The sequence below is a fragment of the Notolabrus celidotus genome, chromosome 1 (genome assembly GCF_009762535.1).
Source record: "Notolabrus celidotus isolate fNotCel1 chromosome 1, fNotCel1.pri, whole genome shotgun sequence".
Lineage (NCBI taxonomy): Eukaryota > Metazoa > Chordata > Actinopteri > Labriformes > Labridae > Notolabrus > Notolabrus celidotus.
The window spans coordinates 26,434,490-26,453,402 of record NC_048272.1 but is presented as its reverse complement, the minus strand read 5'-3'; the positions used below and the strand labels follow the sequence as shown (position 1 = coordinate 26,453,402).

Sequence of the window (18,913 nt, the reverse complement as noted above, 5' to 3'; positions counted from 1 at the left end):
TTGTGAATGTCAACACAATTTAGTTTAAGGGAAAGGACTTTCTGAATTTTTGTCTCAAGGTTTGTGTTGCAACTTTTCACCTCTTTTCTTTTACTGTGTCCTAGCAGTTTTACATCACAAAGTCTGGGGTTAGATGTGTGGATTTGTGTAATTAAAACAGCGTTCTCTGCGTAAGAATTTAACAGGAGCCTTCTGTTCAAGGACTCCAGACATAATCAATTTTGCTTATCATTTCAGTGTTACCCCTTTTGATTTTGTGAAGAAATCACTTTCACAGAGATGTACACACTGCAGATTTGAAAGTTTGAATAAATTTGATGAATACAAATTATGTCCTTCATCTCTAATCTACCCTTTTTCTTCTGCTAACAGGAAGCAGGTCTTTAGTGTAAGATGAGATTTATTTTTGTGAAGTTTAAATTTACAACAAGGATATATTGAATTGTGTCAGCTTATAGAGTATTGTTTTGAGTAGTGCGCTCCCCTTTAAAGGTGACATATCATGCAAAATTGACTTTTTAGTGGTTCTCTACCTGAAATATGTTTCCCTGGCATGTCTACAAACCCCCCGAAAATGAAAAAAATCCATTCTGCCCCTGTTTTGATTTTTCCACCTTTCTGTAAATGTGTGCTAAAACGAGCTGTTTCAGTTTTCAGTGTTTTTCATACGTCACAACAATATCCGGTCTGTAACAGAAGCCAGAGCTCGGAGCTTGTTCAGCCCATAGACTGTATAAAATACAACTCAACTTCTCCTCCGTTTTTCATTACCTGCACAAATGTGTGCTAACAAGGAGCTTAGGAGGGAGGCATGCTAGTTTTAGGTTGTCTTAATAAACACAGAGGTCGGTTTTACTCCCCACATCTGCAGATTTGAAGATCTAGTGGATGATTTTTTTTTTTTTTCATGGAACAGTGCTAGCGCTAGTTAGCATAGCCACATAGCTACATGTTCGTAGCTGTGTACCAAGACACATGTCGACATACTGATAAATAAAACAACAAGAAACACTAAATCTGTGGCCAATCGTTCAGAAAGGTCCTGCTGCAGGCGCCTCTCCGTCAGGATCAGATTCTGGATCAGATTCAGAGGGTTGAAGTAACGCGGGTCTGTGAGCAGCCGTGTCTATGCATGCAACATGTAAACATTAGATCAACGTGCTGGACAGCCGAGGCCACATCCACTTCCTGAGGGGGCGTGGTCAGAGAGAAAACAGCCTGTTCTGAGCAGGGCTGAAAAAGAGGGATTTACAGGCATGCCAAAATCTGATTTTAAAGTGTTTTTTTGAGCATAAACTTTAAAGACATGTTTTAGGGACCTCTTAGACCAATACATTTTGATGAAAAGGAGCATAATATGTCACCTTTAAGGTTACCAAGGGTTTTTATCGAACATTTGTTATATTTATATTGAGAAAAAAATTATATCACCATAATTATCGTTATCGAATTATTGCACAGCCCTAACCAGAAGTACAAGTCGATTAAACAATGATGATAATTTTTGTTTATGTCGGACAAAAACGCTGGTCAAAGGTTGTTGGTAGCTGTAGCGCTGCCACCAGTCGGGGGTGTCGCTCATGTTAATGGCTACCACACTGCTACTACCCTGATATTAACAAGCACAGATGATGGATGGTATCTTATAGTGCAGCACAGTCTGTCAGTATTTCCAGCTAGAAAATGGAGATGAAGTTGAAGTCATTTACGACTACTTAAACTGGGATACAACCACTCGACCAGAGCAATGCATAACAAGCACAGGCATGTTGACGTTAACCCGCAAGGAGGACAGAAGGCTGGAGGTGCTTGCTCTGCTCACATTAACCACACTCACCTGCAGACCGTGTAATCCAGGGGTGTTAAAATAATTGTGCTCAATTTTGACTGCTTTCTGCGTGTTTTCTTACCTTCAGACCAGTCAGGTAGCTGGAATTTCAATTTCAGTTGAAATGAATGGGAAATTAGTCGCTTCAGAACATTCCTAATCAAAAATATATTGCTCAAGTCTTCTTATGTACACCATGCTGTTTTTTCTATTAAAAGTTGTCCTCTGTTTACTAGATTTAATCTCAGACAACTTCAAACCGCAAACTGGTTTAATATTGATGGACTTGTGTTGAAACTCACACAGGGCTGCACCTTGCTGTGTGAGTTTCTTCAAAGTCAGACACTTTGATAAAAAAATCAGTCAAAAGCTCGACTGAAAGTAGGACTTCTGGTTTAGGCTTTAAACAAAAAAAGACATTTTTAATACGGAAAGAAAGAAAGAAAGAAAGAGAAGTTAGTCACCTCATCTGCTACAGCGTACGTGACATTTTGTGATCACTGCCTGAATGTCAAGGATCTTGCTGCAAGCCCGCTGAAAGCAAAATTCTTTCACGGAATAAGTGCTTTCTCTACATGACTTCAGCTCCTCTCTCCTCTGCCTCATTTAAATCTCGTACCAAAGGTCTTTTTTGGTGCCTTTGCATCAGAAGCCAGTGGCTGTTCCAACTGTGTAAGACATAATGAAAATATGATGGGTTATTATTAGCTGGGTGTCACATTAATATTGAATTTCTGCATGTGTACAGTCATAGCCTATTTTATACTTCCTAGGAAAGTATCTGTATGACCTGGAGGGAGAGCAAGGTAAAAGTTGTGTGGGTCTTTTTGGGAATCTGCCTCGGGTGTTTTGATGGTGAGCCAAGTGCCTTGTCAGAAAGGCTGATAGAACAAAAACTGCGAGGGAAAAGAGACAAGGCTGTCGATTTATTGAAGCTGGCTTCTAATGTGAATGCATGCATGTCCTTCTTGCATTATTATCTTCCTTTGTTCTGAGGAATAAGTGGTCCTGAGAAACCCTGTCTCTTTTAATTTTCAGAATAACTCAGTTTTTCCTTAACATTTTTTCCTTGTTTCTGCCCATCTACATACATTAATAGAGAATATTTCTGTTTGTCACTGTCACCACTCTAAATTGGTCTGCATCCCACTTTCTGCCACTTGGATGCATTCACATGAAAGCTCCTGAGTGCTTTTGTGTGTCTAGGAGTTTCTTGTGAATATTTATGCCATTTTGGCCCATGTCAGAGCATACAACTTTGTTTGTGCCTTCATATGTCTTCACCAGTGTGCACAGCCGATCCTATGTGTGTCTATTCTCGTCTTCTTTCAGTGTGTGTGTGTGTGTGTGTGTGTGTGTGTGTATTAAGGATAAGTAGAGCGGTAGTTAGGTAGAAGGACTGGGCAGGAGTGTCTCCAGAGTGCTGCTGATGATAATTACTGTAGAAAGAGTGTCTCCAGGGACTGCAGGCCAGCTGCCTGCGTGCCTGCCTGCCTGCCTTGCTGCCACACTGCCAGACAGTTACTGCTTTCTTCCAGGGCAGACATGTAGCACTCAGATTATTCCTCTCGTGTCAAGATCGCAGCAGTATCCTGACATGAATATCTGATAAAATTAATTGTGACAAGGAGTGACTGAAGCCTCAACGGTCAAGATTTGTCTGAGGGGGATTTTGGGAAGTTTGTTTAAAAGCGAACCTCTTTGTGGCTATTCTTAGAGCGGTAACTTAATCTGTGTTATAATTTTGTAAGTACAGTTACACATCTGGCAGTCATGCTAGGTAAGGAGGTTGCTCACAAAGCCCTGAGTTCATATTATCTTTGTGTTCTAAGGTTGTCAAACTAATCCATACCTAGATACTTTTCCATACTACTTGGTTTTATTCGATACAATCTTCATTATTTTTACACTTGACCGTATTGAAAAGCACAACAGCGTATGGACAAAATAAATCTACAGTCACTCATCTGAAGCTGCTGCAAGCAAAAAAGAGATGAAGCAGAGCTGGTTGATTTAACACAGATAAAGTAAAGAGAGAGCACAAGTTATTTTATGATTATTTTTCATAGCGGTTATACCCTAAAATTACACTTCTTCCTAGGGGTGCAACGGATCAAAAAACTCACAGTTCGGATTGGATCACGGTTTTGAGTCAAGGATCGGATCATTTTTCGGATTAGCAGAAAAAAAAAGTAAAAACGAAAGAAGACAAGACAAATATAACTTTGTCCTCCATTTATTTTGTAAAACACTTTGCCCATTAAATAAATACAACATTCAACTCAAAATTTATTGCATGTGCAAAGCACCCTTTCTGTGGGCCCAGTCCTGCCTCATTCACTGCATTTGTTTGACTTTTAGCATTGTCTGTTGTGATTGGGATATTACTATTGGGTCTCTCTAGCTTCCACTCAGCCACTGCTTCAGTCGGTACCTGTGCCAGATTTGTGCTTGTATGAATTTCATAGAGGGGGCATGTCTGCAGCACATGGCTCCTCATCTCCCACTCCGCTGCAATGAAATGAGCGGTCGTAGTAATGTGGCTTTCCCTTGCCCTGGAAGTCCACCTATCTGTGGTGAGCGGAACAGACAACACCTGGGATAATTCCTCCACAATTTTTGTCTTCTCCTGCTCATATAGACTTGGCACAATCGTCTCACTGAAGTAGGTGCGCTAGGGAATTTCATAACGTGGCTCAAGCACATTCAGCATTCACTGTATTTCACAGGGAAACCAATTTTTTTTTTTTTCATCAACCATTCTGCGGACCATGTCCGTGCCGAACCGTGGAGAGGCATCCGTACGGATCATGGATCAACGATGATCCATTGCACCACTACTTCTTCCTGCCTGCCTGCCGTGTGTCTCCATGCTCTGCTCTCCATCACAAACATTACACAGCCAACCCTTGTCATTCACAGGTCAGAATATATTGAGGCTAGTTTGGTCCTTTAAGCATCCAATAGAGCCACACTCTGTTATGTCTGTTGCAGACAGACCGAGGGCAGGGGACAGACAGTAATGGTCCAATAAAATGACCACATAAGTAAGAAATGAGCACACACTCCATAGATAGACACACCTCCTCTGGATTATGAATGATATTCAGAAGAAAACATGTAAATATATTATTTTTAGAATATAACTAACCATTTTTGGTGCCCAGTAGTCTATTTGTTGTTGCTGTAGTATTGGAACAAGTATTGTTTTTTACTAGTACTGTAATAGTACTGTGTCAAAATTCCAAATTCAGCTCCTTTGTGTTCCTTTGTACTTGTATGCATGTTCCTTAATTTAGAAATGTGGGTGTCACTGTTAATCCTTCAACACTATAGCCTTTTCTTTTTTGGGTTTATTGCATATGATCTTGTGTCTGCACAATGTAGTCATGACTCTCCCAACTATGGTACCTATTAAAATTAGCTGACATTGCTCTGGTGATAAAACCAGACATAAGTTGAAATCAAGCCTGTAGCAGATGTTAAATATTTTCTCATCGTAAAAGACCACGTTATAAAAGATGTACTCCTCTACTCTTGCACTGAATAGATACATTGGATTTATTCTAATCATGAATGAGTGTAATATCCAGCTTAAAATTTCCATCAGCTTCATATGAAATTAAATTTAAAACTGTGGGATTGGATGTTTCTAATCAAAGTTTTCAGTGGAACTCACTCCTAAAATATCCACAAAGGTTTTACTATTGATCGCCCACCAAAGAACCACAGATTCTCTTTTATTTCTTGTTTTCAATTTATGCTTCTTTTTTTTTTTTTTTTTACATCGGCGCCTCATGCATAGATTTCCTGATATAGTTGTTTTCTGTTGATTTTACATCTGCTGCTTGTCATGTGATGATCAATCAAAAAAGGAATAGTGTTTTTCCTCACAAAACACAGCTTAAAATGTCTTCTGTAATATTTGCCAGGTTGATGATGAACTTATCACATTTCACTACTTTTAATGATACTTTTGAGGAAGCTTTCTTTTCATTATACAATCAGCATGTTGCATTGTTTTGTGTTCTATTTTTATAAATAATGAGAAGATGTTTCATAAAATGTGTTGGCAGGTAAAACAACATTTCCCCCCCATTTTTACTCACCTCTTGGTGGTGTTAAGCCAGGTGTGAATATATGCAGATTTTTAACAGCCTGTGGTAAAACAAGCCTCTCTTATTTTAAATTATGACTTTAAGCAGGTGAGAATTTCAGCCATTTCTGGAAATGACATCAGTTCATTGCATGCTTCGATTAGCCCAAAGCCTTTAAGAACAATTAAAGCCGCAAACGGCGATGAACGGGACCTCGCACACCTGACACCACCATCTCATGTGAGCCACTGCCTGATATGAGCCACCGCCTGATGTGCTGCAGGTGTTGCTGTGCTGCATTTTATGAGGGCTAGGCTGAAACTGTGAGCAAACTCATGCAGTCTTCAGGATAGTGTACATTGCAGAACTGCCTGTCACCAGTAGGTGGTCTTGTGATTTCAATTATGTTCTGAAGGATTGTTTATTGCAGATCATTATAGAGAGAATTTTGATTGCAAGTTTGTTAATAGCAGGTTCTGAGTGAATACTGCTTGTGTCCATAAGGTGGCGCTATTCCTATGAGCAAAATGTGTATAGATGAGTTCAGGCTGGGTCCGTGACGAAACATGGGAAATTTGGAACAGATTGGATATTGTATGTAAAGGTCAGTATTAGTGCTGGGCGATATTGAAAATGATGTTATCACAATAAAATATTTCATATCAGTCGATATATCTCAGGTTGAGGTTATTTCCATAATTTGATTTAAATTTACAACAAATCCATATAAAATTGTGTACTGTGTATCAGTTTACAGAGTATTGTTTTGCATGGATTAAAGTTCTCCGTCGCCACGACGGATTTCCGTCATTTGTAAAATGAGAGGAGGAAAAAACTCCACGTGTGTTTTGCTGTGGTCCCATTAATGCTATCCTATTAAACTGACACTGCCTTCAACAAATACAACTAGCCAGAGCCATTGTTTCTACCAATCAGAGGCAGAGGCAGAGCAAGGCGGGTCATGTGCCAATGCGCGATGGGCCTGGGTGCGAGGATGTTTATTTTACAAGATCATCAGAACCTGGTGACATTTAACACTGGTGGAATGGTCTAACGTTATCTGTGGAAATCATACAGTCTATGGTGTAAATATATTACTAACCCAGGACAGCTGGTCGGTTCTCTGAGAGCGGCTTTTACGGTACGTTTTTATTCGTTATTGAGTCTCTGTGAAGTTAATGCTGAAGAAGAGGTTATAGTACACAATAGTGTATAGCTGTAGCTCGAGCTAACCTTTATATCCTCTTATCTTTTATGGCTTCATGATTTTTTTGGATGAATGTGTGATAAAAATAAGTTTATGAGGACTCGACAGAAGCGGCCGTGTCTGCCTGACTCTGTAGCCGTAGTCAGCCTGTTCTTTTTCATTGAATTTTGAAGGCAGTTGGACCGACGAAGTCTCTCCTGCCCTCGATTGTGTTTCCAGTTCTCAGATCCAGTTCTTAGATCTAATTCTTAGTACTTTGAGTGTTTTTCAGGTTAAGCTAATTTAGTATGCCAGCATGGGCGCGCTGTTTGTTGTAGAAGGATCCAACGTTTTGACCATTGACAAAACTGTCAAAAATAAGTGGAGATGGGCTTGGTTAAATGAAGATGAGCTTGGTTAAATAAAGTGGGGGAGAATGGACAGCCTGTCGGTATGTGGTGTGGTCCTAATGTGCCATCAGTCAGAGGATGAACCCAAAGCCGCCATTTGAAGCACACCTCCTCCCTGCCAAACGCTTTATTAGAGCAGGGGTTCCCGAAGTGTGGGTCGGGAAAAATGGGGGGTCGTGAGATGTCTTCCAGAATGTTTTTTTTTGTAATTTATCTAAAAATATTACATTTTACCCATTATAGTAAAAAATATGAACAAAAATAGTAGCTAAACATGAAACAAAACCTTGAAAATATAAAGTGTAATGAGTTTTCTGCCTTTCTTTTTGCCAGATGACTACTAAGTTTAGAGTTAGTGAACAGTTAATTATCAAAAGCATCAGTAGCAGCAGGTTAATTCATAATGGCTCAGGAAACACAGCCACATAATCATATAGGTAGGGTCATTTTCTGCAGACCAGCTAAATGAAGCCACATTAAATCACTTTGAGGGACAGTGGGGGTCGCGAGTCTTTGGCACAGTATATTCTTGGAGTTACAGGCTGAAAATTTTGGGAACCCCTGTATTAGAGGAAAGTATACTTTGTACATGTCCTTGGGCTAAAGGCATGTACACAGTATACTCCTTTTTAGGTGAAAACCTTTGGGAAGTGACCAATAGACAGGAAAAAAAGGCTCTTACATGTGTGGCATGGTGGGTTGATGGTCGGGTAGTATGATTTGGTGTCAAAAAATGTTTCAGTCAAATGAATTTTTTTGCTTTAATCCCTGTGTTTTGAGTTGTGCTCTCCTCTTTAATATTACTAAGGGTTACAGGCAGAGTGATGTTGTTTTCCACAGTGCAGTGAATGCATCACAGTTGTTCGTGGTGTTCAGTTGTACTATGGGTTGCAGTTTGAAATGCACAGCAGAAGTTGTCTCTGTATTCTTCCTTTACCCACATCCTGAAAGTACATGTAACTAAGTATATTTAGTTAATAGTTAACGCAGAGTCGAGACAATGTCAGACTAACGACTCTGCTTTGAGCTGGTAGGTTTTGAGTTTTCTTCAGTGTCACTGACGCTCGTCTCAGTTGTGTTTACATTCCGCTCCGAACGTCTTTAAGTCGTCTTCCTCAGTCTAATGTTGGGTGGCAACTAGCGTTTAAGGCTCATTATTGCCCCCTCCATTTTAAGTGGCTGGGGGGGGTTTATTTATATTTAATTTTTATCAAACATTTTTTATATTTATATTGAGAAAAATTATATGATGGTAAGTATCGTTATCGAATTATCGCCCAGCACTAGTCAGTACCATGTATTTCCTGTGGGTGGCACGAAGGCTGTAGTGGAGAAATGAGCCCATTGGTCTGTTGAGGGGTAGACCTTGATCATGTGTATGCAATTCGAAACAGATTGATCACTGTATGAAGGAACTATAAATGTTTCCTGTTTCATGGCAAGACATCAAAGTTTGAAGCAACGCCAGGGACACACCCTTCAACGACAGGTCACAGCCTGAGCAGTGAGGCTTCATGAAGGTGCAAAGGTTATTTCGGAGCACATTAGAAAAATAAATGTTCCAAAGACTAGGAGCTATACATCACAAAATAAGACGTTATTTCCTGTTTGGGGCACTATCAGATATAGGTGAATATTTGCATACAGACACGTTCAGCCTGGGACATTTATCATACATGGAACTTTTGGTCCTGATCCAATATTGTATGTGAGAGATATTAAGGTTTAAATATACTAAAGGTTTTGGCACAGTACCAAAAACAGTGAAAACCCTGATTTTGTGGGCGCGGGAGGTATACCTCGAACAATTTTGAATCTTCAATGTGTCTACTACAGAATGTGCGTAGTTTGGACTAGGGCAAGATCTCTTAAATATGTACCCTTGCGAATCAGGTGAAAAACTTGCTCTGCTAAAAGATGGCCGACATCCTGTTGGGATTTCACCATGACATTGGGAATCTTTTTTGTAGATCTTGGCCTGATAGATATGAGGGAAAAAAGTCATGCATGTAGGCTGAACCGTGTTGAGGAGGTGCCGTGTTGGAAGGAAGGGGTTTGCTATTGAACCATTTTTGGGAGTTTTTCACTGGGCCACCAAAATATCAAAATTTTAGCCAATCCTGATGATTGTGCCAAGGTTGGTGAGTTTTGGGCCATGTTGAAGGCTCCAAAAAAGGCAATTTATTTGGGTAGGAAGGAAGAAGGAAGAAGGAAGGAAAGAAAGTAAGACAGAATGAAAGAAATATAAGAAAGAAAGAAAGAAAGAAAGAAAGAAAGAAAGAAAGAAAGGAATAAAGAAAGGAAGGAATAAAGGAATAAAAATCCTTAGGGTAACAATAGGGCCTTGCTCAAACCTGCTCACTATACATTACAGACTGCAAACTAAAGATACAAATACGTTTAGACTAAGTTGATTTAAAGGTGACATATCACACTTTTTTCATCAATATTGTTCTAAAAGGTCCCCAAAACAAGTCTTTAAAGTTTATGCTCAAAAAAACACTTTGAAATCAGATTTTGGCATGCCTGAAAAGCCCTCTTCTTCAGTCCTACTCAGAACACTCTGTTTTCTCTCTGACCACGCCCCCTCCGGAAGTGGATGTGCCTCAGCTGTCCAGCACGTTGATCTAATGTTTACATGTTGGCTGAATATACACGGCTGCTCAGAGATCACGTTACTTCAACCCTCTGAATCTGATCCAGAATCTGATCCTGACGGAGAGGCGCCTGCAGCAGGACCTTTCTGAACGATTGGTCACAGATTTAGTGTTTCTTGTTGTTTTATTTATCAGTATGTCGACGTGTGTCTTGGTACACAGCTACAGTTATGAACATGTAGCTATGTGGCTATGCTAATTAGCGCTAGCACTTATCCATGACAAATAAAAAACATCCACTAGATCTTCAAATCTGCAGACGTGGGGAGTAAAACCGACCTCTGCCAGAAAGGCAGCGGGACCTTTTCTGGAGGATTTGTCACAGATTCTGTGTTTCTTGTTGTTTTATTTGTCAGTATGTCGACGTGTGTCTTGGTACACAGCTACAGCTACGACATGTAGCTATGTAGCTATGCTAACTAGCGCTAGCACTTATCCATGATAAATAAAAATCATCCACTAGATCTTCAAATCTGCAGACGTGGGGAGTAAAACCTACCTTTGTGTTTATTAAGACAGCCTGCAACTAGCATGCCTCCATCCTAAGCTCCTTGTTAGCACACATTTGTGCAGGTCATGAAAAACGGAGGGGGGATTCAGTATTATTTTATACAGTCTATGGGCTGAACAAGCTCCGAGCTCTGACTCCGTGACAATCCGGATATTGTTGTTACGTAACAAAAACAAGGAAGTCTGAAACGGCTCGTTTCACACACATTTACAGAAAGGTGTAGAAATCAGAACAGGGGCAGAATGGATTTTTTTTCATTCTTGGGGGGTTTGTAGACATGCCAGGGACACATATTTCAGGTAAAGAACCATTAAAAAGTCAATTTTGCATGATATGTCACCTTTAAAGCAGATTATATTGAATTGTATTTATTTATAAATGCGGGTTGGTAGTGCTTCAGGGGCATTAGTATTCTAGTCAGCAAACTTTGGGGTTGAGTAAACATTTTACTAAACTTTCTCATTCACGCTGAAGTCTTAAAATTATTCTATTTACTGTTATAAATCATATTAAACTTAACATGAACCTAGTCTTCATGACCCCACCCGTTGGTTTCTGAAGCGGAGTTTTGAAGCTTATTGATGGCGGACGCAATCAATAGGCAATGGGAATTGTACATGCTGACTCAACCAGACATTTGGTGCGTCTAATATATGAGGCAAAGAGGTGGAGTGGAGGTGGGACTTTGGCCATCTTTCTAACAGCTACAGTGAGCTTAGCTGACAGTCAAGCAGCGCTGTGTGTTAGACTTTTTGGATTGGGTGTGGGACTTCCGGTGCTTTGGTGCCAGCCTCAAGCGGACACTCGAGGATCTGCAGTTTTTAGCACTTTCGCACTAGCTTAATTTTTCAAAGCTGGAAGTTGCCGCTTGTCACACAGCTGGAGTATTAGTAAGAATGCCAAGGAATTATTTATACACAAGCCTCAGTGATCCACAGGAGAAGTTAGAAATGCATCACCAGATGAAGAGAACATGCAAAAGTGCCATGTAAGAGCCCACCTTTAATACTCCCTGTCAGTGGGTATGGTACGTTCTAGAAAGTGCTTTAGGTTCTTTTCTATTCTCTGGTGTTTTGCCCCAGGTAGCTGGCAGTGCCTGGAGGGACACCTCTAGCCCGATTTGACTTCTCCTGTAAGTTACTGTTATTTTTAGAAGTCTGCAAGCTGTTTTCCTCCTTATTCTCACTACTCCATCTTCAAGATGACAGAGGGGACTTTTAATGAATAAGTGGCTGATTGGTTTAAGCCTCCTAGTTGGTTGATTTGCGAAGCCTGGTAGCAGATGATGATGTTTATGATTTCTGCCTCTTATTCACAGAGGTGTGCTTTTATTTTGAAAGGAATGGAGATCTTTCCTTGATCTTTTAGATGATGGCAGTGGCTTTTATTTTTCACCTTTGTCATTTGGCAGTGCTTTCAGGAATGTTTCTAATGTTCTTGAGTCTGTGTATTATGTGTTATGGTGCTAAATTGTTCAGTTATCAAGCTCATCAGGACTTTCTGTTTCTCCACCAAACTGTAGTCTAGTACTTTTGAGAATTTCTGTTTAACTCTGCATTTAAATCACATTAATTATTCTAAACCGCGTTATAAATAATGTTGGATACAATTAGTGATGCAAGAAATGGTTATACAGAAGCAGCCAGCAGGAAGATTTATGCTGCTAATGTTATTTTGAACCACTCTCAGTTTCTACAAGTGAAGCCAAAAGTGATGAAAATGTGTCATCACTGCTGGTTTAGTATCTCCAACACTAAGTTGCTTGATGAGTTTGCAAAACCTAGAAGTTGGGAATAACTGTGGGCTGTAGTACAGCTGATGTAACCACCAGCGTGTCCGTTTTAAGCTTAGAGTCTTGTTGTCCAAAAGATAGACTGACAGATGGAGATGTGTACTCAGTCAGCAGAGCTGATCCTCCTAAGGCAAACAGTTTAAATAGCAAGGGAAGTGGATGTTTTAAGAGAGAGAGGCCCTGCAGGTACCTGACAGCAGTCAAATGAGTCCACAAAACAGAGAAAACTTGTTCTGCAGCTTGGCTTGTTAAGACTGTGGGATATGTTCCGCTTAAGTGGACATGTAGGAATGAGTGATAGGCAGAAATGCTTAAAAGTTTTGCTGAACAAAATACAAATACAGACAGGTCTATATTTGTCCAATCTATTTTAGATTGTCCTGATGTGTCATTCTCTTAAAGCTACAGATGTATTCTTTTGCTAATCATTGTGTTGCAGATCTCAGTCATGCAGTCCATTTCTTGCCCTGCCTTTGAACCCCTGCAGACTCCTCTGAGAGCCACATCATGGTTACTGGTTGTCACATCGTGCTGCATGGAGAGAATAGAAAGCATAGCTCCAGCAATTGAAACCCCCCATAACTGAAACATATGAATTGTGTGCTATTGCAGAAGAGACTGCAGAGGTGACCCCCAGATGCCCCTCATTACTGTATTCAGTTATGCAAGAGGAGAGGCCAATATGGATCAACATGTACTGTTTTCCAAGAAAACAACCCTCTTTGGCTCTAATGAAGCCTTCCGACAGCCCCTCATGAGAGTTGGAGTGGAGAAAGCATACTAATACAGTAGTGGTGGCAAAGGGAGGGTCACTTTGGCGTGAATCCTGAATTACCAGTTATGTTTTATTTCCAGTTGAGCCTCATTGATGATTGTGCTTACTTCTTTATTATAAAAAGTGTTTGGCTCTGCTGTTCTATTACAGTGACCATGTAAAACTCATTAGCCTTAAATCACTACTAACCATTATGGCTTAATGGGAGCTAAATGTGACTCCCTTAACGCTTAAGGGTTGAGCAACGTTGTATACTCTCCCTTCACCTTCTAGTCCTTTTTCTTTCTCCCGCATGACTGATAGAGAGGTTGACATCTTTCAAAGGTAAAGAATGATTGAAGTCATTGCGTGTCAAGCAAACAAAAAAACAATGGACACCTCATCATTACATTTAACACAATCCTACACAGACCACAGACTGTGAGGGAATAGACAGAACAACAGTCATCTCATGTGAAGCCCCCATTTTTGAGAGCTCCCCCTGGTGACTGGCTGCAGGCTGCTTCCCCCATTATAGCAGATGGAACAATGCTGTTTAGACACGTACAGTTGTGCCTAATGTAAGAACGCTCTAACATGGAAGTCATTGAACTTTCCATAACTGTGAGTGTGTGCCAGAGAGGGACTTAAGTGCAAGGCTTTGACTCGTACCGCACATTAGTGGCAACTAACATGACTTTAGACTTGACTTGTACTCACCCCTCAAGGACTTGAGACTTGACTTGGACTTAAGCTTTGTGAGTAATGAACAGTCTTTTAATATTGTGTTTTTAGCTCATTAACATTACGAGCTGAATGTCATTCCCTTCCATCATGCATGACCTTACACTTCTGCTGTGCAAGCTGCCACAGATGACACCATGGGGTGCACATCACCTGCAGCTGCTGTAGTAATGTGTTTCCCACATGTAGGCCATACCTGGGTAGGCCGCCCAATAATCTTTACAGACCACTTTTACTTCTTTTTTAATCAGTGTAAGATCCCCCTCCCCCCTCTGTGTTGTGAATAGAATCTTCAGGTGACCTGAGAGAGACAGAGAGAGTGACACACCTTTTGGTATGTCCCTGATTTAATGCAATGATTGAGGTCAGTGCCTCATGTTTAATATAAACTATCTCATCCTGCTGCTTCAACAGTGTTGTACTGGTTGCTGCACTCTCAGATTTGCAGATTTGTCACCTTTTGTGATAACGGAACATTCAAAACGTGAATCCTGTCCTGATAATGAATATTTCTAGGAGATCAGTCACAAATGGACCTAAATAATCTGTGAATCAGCACAGAACACGCCACTCATAGGAGAGGTACAGAGGTGTAGGTGTAAGGGCCGGCTTTAGGGGATAGCTTCTGAAGCTCCCCAAGTTTGATTAGACACCACACAACTCTAAACTGTGATTGGATATTTGCATTATCATAAGTGGGACTTATGTTTGAGTCGGCTATTTCAGCTATTTGCTGTTTTTCATGAGACTGATAGTAACTTTATTTGCACTTCAGAGCAGCACCATTTTTTGTTTGTTCTTCAAACTGTAACTAATGTCACAGCAACACAACCCTGGCACATAATAAAGGAAGAAACAAGTGGCTGACGGACAAAGGCAGGAAAAAGACCTTACCGTAGTGACTGCTCTTTCCAGGCCACCATGCATGGTTTCCGGGACCAGCTCATGCTGCTTCCTTCTTGTGACCCCTCAGGGTTTCAGGTGACAGTTAATTTGTGATAATACTGTATATAAAATGTTGGGTGCTTCAAAATTTTGGCAAAGAAAATTTTACTTAAATGTTGCTGCTATTTTTTGTTGTTTTTTTTAAAGTGTGTGTGTGTGTGTGTGTGTGTGTGTGTTTGTGTGTGTGTGTGTGTGTGTGTGTGTGTGTGTGTGTGTGTGTCTGTTTGTGTGTGTGTGTGTGTGTTTTTGTGTGTGTGTGTGTGTGTGTGTGTGTGTGTGTGTGTGTGTGTGTGTGTGTGTGTGTGTGTGTGTGTGTGTGTGTTAGTGTCCCCTGTCCCCCAAAAAAGTCTGTATCTGAACCTTTCGGGTGTGTATAGGTAATAGAACAACATATAAAAATTAAGGTAAAGACTAACCTAAAATTAAAGGATACCATAATGTCAAATATATATTGGGTAGTATATCTTCAATGGCTGTTTACATTGTTAACCTCAAACTCCTTGTTTTTGCCTTTCTTTAATGGCTGTTTTCCCTTTATTGACACCCTGAAGGCCTTTCCTGTGAAAACTTGTGTGTTTGTTCACACATCCCAGTCAGTCCCCACACACGCTCATCCACAGCCGTGTGCACAGCAGTGTTTGCTAGTGAGGAGGGATTGTGGAAGGATACAGCTTGTGTCTCCCCGTCACATTAAAAAGCCAATTTCCTTTTAATAGCAACAACAGCTGGACCTGACAAGGCCCGTGCCTGCTGATGGAGCAAACAGCTCCAGACCTGTCCTGCAGCTTAGACCTGGCTGCCCGCCTCATTACAGCAAGACTAAAGGGAGGAGAGAGGGATGATAGGAATGGAGGAAGAAGAAAGGATGTAGCTTGTGAACCCTGAGGAAGGTCTTCGACAAGTTTTGTGTTTTCATAATGTCAACAACAGCAGCAGGAGATGTTCAGCGGGAAAACTGTTATCATTAGGAAGATTGAACCCTTAAGATGTGTAACTTTTCTACAGCACCGTGTTAACTATCTGTCATATACTCACTCTCCTCCCTCTCTCTATCTCTCTCTCTCTCTCTGTTCTTCTCCTTCTCACTCCCTCTCTCCCTGTCCAGTGCACCTGGTTGAGTCCCAGGAGATGGCTGAATCTGCAGGAGTACCAGAGCAAGAAGCTGATGCAAGAGAGTGGCGTGGCTGTCCAGCGCTTCTATGTGGCCGACACAGCTTCTGAGGCCCTGGAGGCTGCAAAGAGACTCAGTAAGTAGAGAGCCGTGCTGTTCACCTGCATCTATTCAAACCGCAGAGTGGAGCAGCTGAGAATAAGTAGAAGTTTTGTCATCATTTTGAGCTGCACTTTGCTCCAGCGACATATCCAGGTTTTTGAAATACAGTGTAGAAAATTGCCTTTTACGGCAACAAGCTCCTTTTGCTGCACAGGGTGTGAAGATTTGCACATAAGAAAAGTGTCATTACTTGGGGAACGATAATAAGATAGATGTCAGATTTTATGAGCTGTTGTTTGGTTGGAATTACGCTCTTATTATACAGCTGTACGTGTGAAACCTAATTGTCCTATTTGTGCTGCATGGCTCTGTGGCTTTGCTACAGGACATGCAAATGACCGTATCTAATCAGTGTTGAAGTTTTATCAAGTTCAATTGCGTCTTTATGCCGTTTGCTCATGTGTTTTTTTAGTTTAATGGTTTAGCCTGCTCTATTTTGCATCATGTTCTCATCTCGCTAATTTCTTTCACAACCTTGCTTGTTCAGTTTCTCACGTTTTAGTTCTTAATTTATTTATGTTTAATCCTTGGTTACAATTTGGATTATTGCCCCCACACACTCACACAAAGCCATGGATGTGACTCAGAGTCTAATTTTATTCTTTTACACAGATCTTCACAAATGCATTGTCCTCTCATGAAGAGAGATGGTTTAACACATATTTGTACACACCCACTCAAAGCTTTCTTTTCCACCCCCTACATACTTTTTCTCCCTACACACCAAACTACCTAATACATATAGTGTGTGTTTCCAACCCTCAGCAGCTTTATATATTATTCAGCGTGCTCCGACTACAGCAGCGACACTCTGATAATGCGCCCAGGTTGGTTGTCAGCCAGTAAGGTGCCACTCGTCTCACTGCTGCTTCTGGGCTCCAGTGCCTGGGGTGCTGCTTTCAGTGGCCCTGGTTACAATGCAGATGGAATAAACTCAATGCGTGTAAGATGTTATATGTTTCAATGACAGTACATATATTGTTTGGTAAGGGAAGATAGGAAACTTCAGGTTAAGAAGTTAGAGTGAAACAGCAAGGCATATAAAACCCCAGCAACACTTTGAGGTTGATTAACTGACTTCAGTTTGTGGTGCTTTTTTAAAAACTAGTCAGACAGCGAGTGTTTGTAGTGATGAAAAAGTTAAGGCGCTACTTTGAAATGTTGTCCTTGCACATGAAAAGTGGTAGAAAAAAAATGCATCTTTTGATTTGTATCAAATTTATGTTGGAACATTTCTTTGTGGAACTGCACAAAACCGTCTATGCAGAGGCAGAGGAACTCTACACAAATAATGTCTGAGAGTGATCTATTATTGCAGACTCTCAGTTGCCATAGAGGTTATTGCATGAGTGCAGTAGAGAAATATTTAATGGTTTCTGCAACCAATATTTCAAGTTCAGAAGCAGGGAACTACTACCCTCTTGGTTGTGCCCCATTACTTTCAAGAAATGAACGAGACACGTGTTAAATCAGGTCTTAATTAGCAGGAGTGCATTCAGATTAACTGGACTGTGGCTGTGAGTGTGACCACTTACATCTTAAGCATTAGTAACTTTGCAGCTGAGCTAAAAATGTGCACCAATGCACATTTTTGCAGCTCTGACATTTTTTGGTTGGTTTAGTAAATCAGCCCTCTATTCCCACTTCAAAACTGCTTTATCTTCTCAGCTCCATGTGAGCACAGAGCTTTGGTCAGTGTCCCGGTGCATGTGCGTGTTTGTTTCTCATACTTTCTGTATCATGCAACCACTGCTGGCAAACTATTAAAGCATGCAAGTGAGCATGTAGTGATGCTTCATTTCTTCACATACACATAAATATGTGCAGCTCATTCCTGGGCTATGTTAGGTCATTTATGAATGTGATAGAGGATGATAGGAAAGTGGGGGGGATCAGTAGCCTTTTTAGTTAAGATGTGTGTGGCTGAAACACAAACTGAGATCTTCAAGCTCCAACTCTTGGGGGGGTTTGAGAGTCAGCGGGATGTGAAGCCAGCTCTGGATGGAGCTCTGTTTCATGGCTTTCCAGTGTTGAGGACACAGGCTGCAACTCTGCACTGGGGACATGAGCTGACCAAGAGCAACTCCAATGGATTTCTGTGTGGTGCTGACGTCTTGCTCTGAGCTCCAGGCCCACCTTCATACTCAACACAATGAACCAGTCAGCCATGAGAGCACAGCTACAGATGAATGGCATACGTAGAGTACACTTGCCCATATAGGCACGCAAACACAAAGACATTCACACTCATGCAGTCCAACCAGCATTCGCCTCTCTGCTACACTCACTTAGCCATAGAGTGGTTAAGTTGACAGTTCAATTGCAGCTATGCTTTGTAGAAACTCCTCTCACTTCTCTCGTGTACTGTAGAGTGGTCTAACTCTCCTAAAGTGGACACAGATTGATTTGCTCATTTATTACTGTGGGCCAAAAAAGAGCTTCAAACGTTTTGCCTTCTTTATTGAAACTTAGAAATAAAATATCCGACATGGACCATTGATTCCAATGAACTTGAACGACAACTCTTAGGGGAGCGTTTACATTGTGGCAGATGGGTGACTCACAACTAGCTAATGGCTCATGGAAAGTAGTGTTTAATTCCCGAGGCCTCATACTGTGAGAGCATTGCAGGGAGTTATCCAAAAGTCTAAAGTTTTTGTCATGTGCTCCACTGGGACTCTTGGAGAATGGCACACTTACCTCTGCTGGCTGTCCA

General features: G+C 41.0%; 1 protein-coding gene across 1 annotated transcript in view; it reads left to right on the top strand.

Annotated features, from left to right (window-relative positions):
• Window positions 1-18,913, top strand: part of suclg2 (succinate-CoA ligase GDP-forming subunit beta) — a 137,667-nt gene that overhangs the window by 15,273 nt on the left and 103,481 nt on the right. The window contains exon 2 of the mRNA XM_034690705.1: window positions 16,030-16,171. Coding sequence (XP_034546596.1) covers window positions 16,030-16,171 — 142 coding nt within the window. The remainder of the gene's footprint in view (window positions 1-16,029; window positions 16,172-18,913) is intronic.